The 10264-nt window shown below is 27.3% G+C and overlaps 2 protein-coding genes across 2 annotated transcripts; one reads left to right on the forward strand and one right to left on the reverse strand.

Moving 5' to 3' along the window:
- Nucleotides 1–338: 338 nt before the first annotated feature.
- ENU1_170320 (hypothetical protein) lies at nucleotides 339–6524 on the reverse strand (the record flags this gene model as incomplete). Its single annotated transcript, XM_008861136.1, has 2 exons — nucleotides 339–3856; nucleotides 3902–6524. The coding sequence occupies 2 exons, from the start codon at nucleotides 6522–6524 to the stop codon at nucleotides 339–341; spliced, it is 6141 nt and encodes a 2046-aa protein (XP_008859358.1).
- A 231-nt stretch (nucleotides 6525–6755) lies between these two features.
- On the forward strand, nucleotides 6756–9626 carry ENU1_170330 (helicase, putative; the record flags this gene model as incomplete). Its single annotated transcript, XM_008861137.1, has 1 exon — nucleotides 6756–9626. The coding sequence occupies one exon, from the start codon at nucleotides 6756–6758 to the stop codon at nucleotides 9624–9626; it is 2871 nt and encodes a 956-aa protein (XP_008859359.1).
- Nucleotides 9627–10264: the final 638 nt, after the last annotated feature.

Consider the following 10264-nt stretch of genomic DNA (forward strand, 5'->3'; position numbering starts at 1 on the left):
GAGTTAAATCAACACAATGACAAAAAATTACAAGTCCTAATAGTAAAATAGTAAAGGATGCTGTACTAATGCAAACAACAAATATTCCAATCCATCCAGAAACACCCCATTCATCATCTTCATCATCACTTCCACCTTTTAAGGTTTCAGCAACAACACACATAATTTGACAAAAAATAAACAAAATTGCCAAAAGTTTTATTCCCATGTTAATTGGAATTGAAATTATTAGTTTGAAAGAAGTAAAATTCTTTGATTATTACAAATAGTAAATTTGTTATTTTTTTTTACTAATCACAACCAAAAGTCTTAAAGTAAAAAAAATGAACAATTCCAATTTAATCAGTTTGCTTTACATGGAAAAGAGAAGAGCAATTGAATGTTTTTCCTGTTAGATCAGATTGGACTTGTTTTATTAGAACAAATTTTTGTTTATCTGATAAAATCTCTTTCTTTTCCATTTTTAAAGTAGATTCTTGTAACTTACGATACTTTAATTTAGAGATAGACATAATACCAAAGTTAGTTTGAGTTGCAATAAAAGATAAGAGGTCAGAACACTCTAATAAATCAGCTTCTGAGATAACAACAATATATTCATAATTTTCGTCCATAATAAATTCTTTCAACTGTTCAGAAAATAGCCGTTGTGGATAAATATCAATTGTTTTAAAGATACTTGGATATGTGTTAGAGAATGTTTTCATTGCTGAGTTAGCAAAAAACCCTGATGCAATTGTTTGAGTTGACCTGTTTGGTATACCATCTGTATAACATAATGCAAGGTTCGATTCTTTAATTAATTCTTGTTTTCTTGCCTCATCTAAAGCTATATTATCACTGCATTTGAAGAATAAGAATAATGGTGGTGCTTCAGGACTTATTTTAGATGAATTAATCCTTTCAATCCCTGAAAAAGAAAAATACCTGACACAATTTTTGAATGGTTCTAATAACTCCCATGGAATAATATTTAGTGTTGGACTAACAATTAATTTATTTGCTCGACGTTCTTTAAAGAGATCTAAAGAATTAAATATTTCTTCCATTTTAGATTTAACTTGTGAAATAGAATCACATGGTTGAGGACGAGTTCTATCAATGTTATAAGCAAAATAATTCATTAAAAATCCATCCATTGTAATTGTTTGTCGTTTAACAATATTTTGTAAATTAACAATTGCAGGTCGTTTTATTAAATATAATGTAAATGGTTTTTGTGGATATTCTTTTAAATGACCATTGAATTGAGTTTCTTTCAATTGACTTGGACTAAGTAATGACAATATAGTGGATTCTTCATTAAGCATTTCCGTTGGTTTATTAGTTCTAGAGAGACATAAAGCATTTATAAAATTAAATCCTTTCTTTTTCTTCATCATCCGAATAATTTCTTTGTTAAATTCTTTTTCACATCCAACCATCTTACATTTTCCTTTACTAATTTTTAGACTACCAAACGTTGATTTTTTAATTTTTGTTTCATTTTCCATATCATGTGACAATGCAAGTAATAACTGTGAAATGGTTATTGTTGGTGAAACAATATAATATATTGACCCTTTTTTAATTGTAATTTTTATTGCAATCATTGTAATAGTTGTTTGTATTGGAGATAATACACCAAATTGACATACACATGTTTCTCCAGAACTATGATAAAAAATAATTGATCCACATAATTGTAATATTAAAAATACATGCTCAGATTTAAACTGAGCAGTTGAAGCAGCAATCGTTTGAGTTGTAGTAGTGATTTGTTGTCTGAAAATAGGGAGTATTTCAAATGAAGGTTCAGGTTGTCTAACAGTTCCTAATTGAGGAATAACAAATGAATAATTAAAATGACTTTCTTTAACCATTTCTAATATATTTTTAATTAATTCTTTATTAGAATCAATTAAACCATTTTTAGTTATTCTTGAATTTGAATATCGTTCTACATTATATTTAATTGCTACAATTTTAGAATAAAGTAATTGTGAGTATAAAGAAAGTGCATGAGTTGCATATGCCTCATACATAGCTAATGTTGGATTAATTCTATTACACATTTTAATTAATAACACTCTTAATAAGTCTGTTTCATCAATACAATCTAATTGAAGTTTTTTATTAACTGTGTCACAAAATGATCGTGTTTGATTTAAATTCTCCCAGAAATCAATAAATTCATTATTTCTTCTTCTAATTCTTAATGTTGCATATTGAAGCATTAAATAAGTATCTATTATAACAAAATTAGCATTAATAGTATTCTTTCCAAATAAAATCATTAACCGTACAACTCTTCCTAAAATTTCATACATAGTAAATACATAATGAGCAGGTACATTCGGTCCAATATCTCTTGGACCATCAAAAAACATTGTGTATAATGTTTGGACAGCTAGTTGAAGATGTGAATATGACTCTTGTCTTTTGTCTCTTAGAAACTGTATTTCTGCCATAGTAACATATGCAGGAATAATATGCCATATATCAAATATTTGTGAATATGTTTTTAATGCTTCATAAGCATATTTTCTCGCACCTTCAGCATCAATAATAAAATCTTTTGGGGAAACACTTGTTTTAATTTTTACAACACTCCATTTCTTTAAGAATGAACTACCTTCAAAATATGTTAAATTGAGTGTTGAAGCAAAACAATATCCAGCAGAGTCATTTGGAGTACGTAATAAAAATTGAGTTTTTGTTGATGCAATAACTAATTGAGTTTTAGCTAATCTCCCATCATCCGCCAATAATGTATAAATATCATATGATTTTTGAAATGACAGTAATGCTTCTTGAACAACTTCCCAATCTCCATTGAATAATGTTGGTTCAATTAGTTTAATTGGTACTTTTTCTCCATTTTCATCTGAAAGGAATGAAGTTAAAAATTTGTTTATTCCATCATCATCCCTAAGATAAGATGGATATGTTTGAACAGGATTAGACAATATCTTTCTTAAAACATTTCCTCGTTTAAAGAATAAAGAACCCAATAACCTATAGTCTGTATTATCGCATAAAGTTAATGAAAAGTCTATCATTGACATAGCTCTATGATATTGTTCTGCATTAACATAACACATTGCTATAATTGAAAACACATTAACAGCAACTTCTGTTCTCTGTTTTTTATTGACTAATTCAAACTCAAATAAATGAACATCTTCTAAACTTTTCAAACAATCATCACACCATCCTCGTTTAGCATACATTTTTGCAAGAATCACTTTTAATTCTACTTCTTTTGATCTTGGAATATTAAGTTTATTAAAGAAATTGATTGTTGTTTGAACTCTTTTATCATCTCCAACATGAAGGAATATTTCTGCCAATCTTTGCATATTTTGATGATAAATTGGTAATGATTTAATATTTGTTGTTTCTAAATGTTTTTGAGAAACAAATCTAAGAGCCAGTAATTGAAAAGCACTATCATATAAACCAATTGAAATATATATTTCTGCTAATACTCCAACAATATAAAGAAATTCATTATATTTTTCTTCTTTATAATAAATTTCAATTAACCATTTATACATATTAATAGCTTTAGTTTCTTCTCCAATATGTGTAGCAATATCTGCAATTGTTTTAACTGTAATTTGAATGTCAATATAAAGAACATATGGTGCAACAAAGAATACTGTATCTATTAATGATTTACAATATTCAGTTTTATGATTTAATGTAGAAACTTGTAATAATTTAATACATACTTTAATTCCTAAAGGAGTTAAGAATAATGAAAGATACCACGGCTGTCTTAATATATAAAAGGAATCAAATAATAATGATTCTGATGTTTTAGAATCTTCAAAAAAATTAAAAATAATTCCAAGTACTAAAGCCACTCTAGCTTTAAAGAAGTTTATTTCCATTTTTTTATAATACTCAACTAAACGATTTTTTTGTTCATTCAGAAATTTTTTATCTACATCTAGAAGTTGATCATCAACAGTAATTTTTGTATACGTCACTGAAGAATACCCTAATTCAATCAAAATAGCTTCACATAATATCCATGAATTATAAATAATTGTTAATTCATCATCATTTTTCTCTTTTAAACTATCTAATTCACTATCAATTTGTTCAAAATATTCATCATCTCTCCAATTCCCAACTACTCCTTTATTCATTCTTACATGAAATTGATATCCTTTTCTTATTATGTCTAGTAACTTAGATCCATAGCCAATAAAAAAGTTATTTCCAATCTCTTTTAAATATTTATCTCCAAATGAATAACATACACAAATGATTTGTAACATTTCAATAATATTTATATTATTTAAATCAATACATTGTCTTAATAATTCACTTCTAACAAATCCTATTGCCATATTATCACTTTGTCCAATTTTCTTTTTTAATGAATAACCACTAGATTTAAAAGCAACACTAACTAATGTTTTTATATCTTTTTTCTTTTGTAATATTTCCATTAAATTATCATTTAATCCTTCATCAACAGGAAGGTCTATAATATTCCATAATGTATTTTCTTTAATTTCTTTAGTTGTTTCTTCAATATATTGTTGTAATTGAGGTGCTTGAAATTTAGTTGTTAGTCTCTCATCATAAAATTTCATGGGAAGACCATAACCTACTGTTTGTACACTTTGGTTATTAATAATTTCAAGTAATCTACAATTCTCTGGTGGATTTTCTTCCATAATTTCTTCTTGAAATGAATCAAATACACTTAATGTAGGAACATTTGTTTGTGGTGTAATACCAAATTCTGCATCCCAATCTTCTTCTTCAATTACTTGTTCTTCTTTACTATTCTTCTTTTCTTTTTCTTTCTCATGCTTATTATGAAGTTCAATATATTTATTCATAAATTCGGTTGTTTTTATTGAACCAAACAGTAAAGATATTTTCTGAACTTTACTAAAAAGAACATCAGTAATCCCTTCACAAGTACATTCAAAATACTCTAATTCATATGATAATATTGCTGATAATTCTCCAATAATCTTCCATGGATAAATATATTGTGGTGGTTTAGTAAATGGATGTAATGGATATAAATAACATGATAAAGCCTCTATTAATCGATTTACTTTTGGAGTAAATGAATCATCATCTTTATTTAATTCATAAATATCACAATTTAATCTAGCTGATAGTCTTGAAAAACATGCATCATTAGGTGGATCTAATATTGTTGAATACATAGTATAAGCTAATTCTAACATTTGATTATATTTACATTTATCTCCAATTTTTTTATAAATTATATAGGCTTGATAAAACACTCTTAATTTAAAAAGATCACTTACAGGTAATGTAGGTTTTAAGCATTCATTAATTATAGGTAAATATAACTTTTCTGCATTGATATAATCATGTTTCATTCCATATTCATTTGCTTTTTCCCATCGGGATACTATTTCTTTAACAATAGGATTATCAATATTTTCTATACAAAGATCAGTATATCCATCAAACTCCTCTTCTTTATAAAAACTGAGTGTAACTTCAGGAAAATGATCAACAAGATCTTTAACTTGTTTTAAAAATGGAAGTTTCATCATAATTAGAGTTGTATTAGGAATAGAAATACTTTGGAATGATTCATTTTCACCTAATGAAAAATCATCATCCCAAACTTCATCGGTTGTTACACTTATTTTTTTTACTTCTATAGGTTTTTTTTCACCTACTTCTATTGGAGTTTCACCAAAATCATCTCCCCATTCATCTTTATTATTTCCACCCAATTCATCAGCAAAATCATTATCCCAATTTTCAGGTGTATCTGATTTTTTTATTAATGGTTTTTCACTTGTCAGTCTTTTCTTTCGGGGTGTTATTTTTTTTTCTTTTTTATCATTTATAAGAATATCATCCCAATTATCTTCTCCAACTAATGCAGATGGCTTTTTTTCATTAATTTTTTTTCTTGGGGAAACAATTATATCAAAACCTTCATTACAACACTCTTCTTTATCCTTTCCTTTTGTTTTTAATGTGGGTATTTTTATTTTTTTCCCATCTTTCTTCTCTTTATCTATTAAGATTGATCTTCTTTTTCCATTTAATTTCTTTCTTGAAGACTTCTTTTCTGCTTTCGCTAATTCTTGTAGTCCAGAAAATCCTTCATCTGAATTCTCATTCTTTCCATTTCCAAAATCATCATCCCAACTCTCATTGTTCCCTACCTTAGAATATTCATTTGTCTTTTTTTGAAGAAAATTATTTAATGGTTTTACACTAATCTTTGTTTTATTTTCACCTTCTTCTGGAATAATAAAATCATCCCCCCAATCGTCATTATCTTTCGTTTGTACGGTTTTGATTTCCGAATTTTTCATTGCGTTTGTTGGTGCTTCCTTTGGCATTGACATAACCATCTTTTCTCCTGTTTTTATTTCTCCAAAATCATCATCCCAACATTCTTCGTTTGTATTGTTATTACTTTGTATTTTCATTTCATGACCTTTGTCACTTATTTCGAAGTCATCATCCCAATTTTCCTCGTCTAACTTATCAAAAGTATGATTGGAGTGCGACATCTCCTTTTTATCTTTTCTTGTTTTTTCTCTAAAAATATTTTTTTTATTTTTATTTTTAATTTATTTTAACCAAAAAAAAAAACACAAAAAAAATTATATTCAAAATTGTTATTAAAAATTCTTTCTTTTTAATTTATTCTTGGGTATTTGACATGTATGTTTCAATGGAAATGTTGTAAATTAAATAAAAAAAACGAAAACTCAATTTTATTATTATCTGAAAGCACTAAAATGGAAGGGAAGAAGAAATTTTTCAGAAAACCATTGACAAGTGCTCAAATTAATGTATTAAAAAAACAAGAAGAACCTGCATGTGATTTAGTATTGGAAATTATGAGTAAAACCGAATTTGGGTGTCATCAAAGAAAATTACCAAAAGAAATAGTTAAAGCCATGGAAGGAATGAGAGGGTTTCATAAAGACAATGGATATTTTTTACCACTAAGACATTATCATAACATTGTATCACAACTTAAAAATATGGGATTTTCTATGAAAGAGATTCCTAATGAAGTATTACAATATTTTCAAGATGAGATTGAAGGAATAGATACATCACCACAAGAGGTGGTAGATATGTCTCGAATTGGTGAACAACTTTTATTCAAACTAAAACCATTTCAAATTCAAGGTGTTGAATTCGGTATTCGACATAATGGAAGATGTCTTATTGCTGATGAAATGGGATTAGGTAAAACGTTACAAGCTATTTCAATTGCTCAGTACTATAAAACAGATTGGCCATTATTGGTTATTTGTCCATCTTCATTGAGAACTAACTGGAAAAATGAAATTATGACTAATTGCAAATGTTATGATGACGTTGTTGTAATGTTTAGTTCAAAAGACCTTAATAAACCATGGGGAAGAGTGACGATTGTTTCCTATGAAATAGCAGCAAAACACTCACAAGAAATACTTGATAAGCAATTTAAAATTGTTATTGCAGATGAGTGTCATTATTTAAAAAATTCTCAGTCAAAAAGGTGTCGTGAGTTATTACCGGTATTAGTTAATGCTGAACATACTATTTTATTAAGTGGAACTGCATTACTTTCAAGACCAAGTGAATTATATCCTCAAATGCAAGCTCTTAGATTTCCAATATTTTCATCTTTTCATAATTTTGGAATTAGGTATTGTAATGCAAAAGTTACACAATTTGGTTGGGATTATACTGGTAATTCACATCTTCCAGAACTTCATATCTTATTATCTAAATTTGTGATGATTAGAAGATTAAAAGAAGAAGTACTTTCTGAATTACCTGATAAAGAAAGAATGGAGGTAGTAATAGAAATTTCACAAGAAGATATTATTAAAATGAAAGATTTAAGACTAGCAGCTGAAATTCAAAAAAAAAAGTTAGGTGATAAAGTAGAAAAGTTTACAAAACAAATTCAGTTTGTAGAGTTGTATAATATGACTTGTACTGCTAAACTTAAAGGAGTATGTTCATTTCTTGATAAAATGATTATAGAAGGGAAAAAATTATTGGTTTTTGGTCATCATCAAGAAATGCTTGACGGAATAGAAACTTATATTAAAGAAAATAATATTGAGTATATAAGAATTGATGGATCAACAAATGCTCCTTTAAGAGCAAAATATGTAGACCGATTTCAAAAAGAGAAAAGAATTAGAATTGCTATTCTCAGTGTTACTGCTGCAGGAACAGGAATTACTCTTCATAGCGCAGATACTGTTGTTTTTGCTGAATTATATTGGACACCAGGAGTATTAAGACAAGCAGAAGATAGAGTCCATAGAATTGGACAAAAGAATGATGTGAGAATCTTTTACTTAATTGGAAAACAAACAGTAGATGATCTTATTTGGCCTTTACTTGAGAAGAAGTTAAAAATTTCAGGAGAAACTCTTGATGGGAAAGAAGTTGGGCATGACACAAAAAAAGTTACAGTAAGTGTAGAAATAGAAAAAGAAGATAATAACGATAATATTGGAAGTAAAAATACACCAATAAATATTGATTGTGATGATGATATATTTATTGATGATGATAAATTACAAACAACTAAACCTATTGACTACGATAACAGTAGCGAATTATTAGAAGATGTTTTATTTGAAGAAAAACCAAGAAGAAAGACAAAAACAATTATCACTGAAGTTAATAATGAAGAAAAAATGAAATCATTTACCAAACGAATTAGTCAAGAAAGTGATGTTTCTATCACTGGAATTAAAGAAGGAAACAATTATGGATTTCCTTGTTTGATTGGTTCAAAAAAGTTAAAAGAAGATAATGGAAAACCAATTGCATTAATGAAACCCGAGCCTATGGGAAAAAGAAATAAAACAATTAATGACTTCTTCAAAGTAACAAAACCAATTCCAAAAGGTTTATTAACATTTGCTAATGAAGTTGATTATGGAAAAAAGAAGAAAATAGATGAAGAAAATGGTTTGTTGGATGATATTCCATCTTCAGTCTTTACCAGTTGTACTGAAGTAAATGAAAAGTCACAAGAAAAAGAAATGATCCAAAATGTAATGGATAATATGTCCCACGTGAGTGTAAAAAGAATGCCTTCATCTGTTAACTTATTTTCATTTAATTCTACTTGTAAAAATGAAAATAAAAAAGATATTTTAATGGAAGAGGCAGATAAAACTATTCAAAAAAATGAAGAAGAAATAAAAAAGATAGAAGTTATAGAAATTGAAGATGACAAAAAACCAATGCATTCACAAGAAGTAATTGAAGCACAGAAGTTAAATGAAACAATTAAACAACCAATAAATACTAAGAAAAAGGGAATTGTAATTAAATTAACTAAACATCAGAAAGAGGTATTTGATACAAAGATGGGAAGTATTAATAAAAAAAATAAAGAAAGAAAAAGAAGTTTATCTCCATCACAAAGTTCAATAACCTCTTTCTTCAAAACAAGTGATGATATACAAAAAAAAGAAAGTAAACCAGAAAAAACATCTCTACTTGTAACAACCACTAAGAAAAATAGTGTTCCAACAGAAGATGAATTTGAATTAGAACCAAATGAATTTGAAAAGAGTATGATTGGATTAGGAAATACAACTGGTAAAATGAAATATCATGCATTATTACCTAATAAATAATATGAAATATTTGTATCTTATTTTTATTACTCAAATCTCTTTGAACATTTCGTTTAATAAAAAAAAAGAAAAAATAAATCAAAAAAACAGTCAAATTCAAAAAAATTAATGTTAATAGTAAATCCTTATTACTTATTTTGTTTCATTTGGTGTTGACTCAGCTGTTTTGACTTGATTTTTACGTGCATCTCTTGCTGCTATTTTGTCTTCTTGTTTCTTTTTAAGTGCATTTTCATATTTGTGAATTAACTCTTCTTTAAATGGATAGAGATGTGGAACTCCTGGTTCTTTCTTTAACTTCTTTCGTGCTTCAGGAAACTTTTTTGCCAACCTTCTCATCTTTTGGTTATGTCTTCCAATCTTCTTCTCAATTGAGTGTTTCTTACTAAGTGTTTGTCGTTTGTTTCTGGGTTTTGATCTTGCCATCCTTTTTATGTCTCTAAGTTCTTTTCTGTTTATTTTAGGGTTTTTCCTTTTAGAATTTAATTGAATAATTTTTCCATAAAATATAAAAATTAATAAATTAAATTCCAGTAAACATTGACTTTTCTATTTCACTTTGTTCATGTAAGATTATTTCATTCACTCTCCTTCTAATTTTTCATATCATTCTTTTATATTTCTATATTCTCATCATT

This window comes from Entamoeba nuttalli (assembly GCF_000257125.1).
Source record: "Entamoeba nuttalli P19 unplaced genomic scaffold asmbl_7385, whole genome shotgun sequence".
In the NCBI taxonomy this organism is placed as follows: domain Eukaryota; phylum Evosea; order Mastigamoebida; family Endamoebidae; genus Entamoeba; species Entamoeba nuttalli.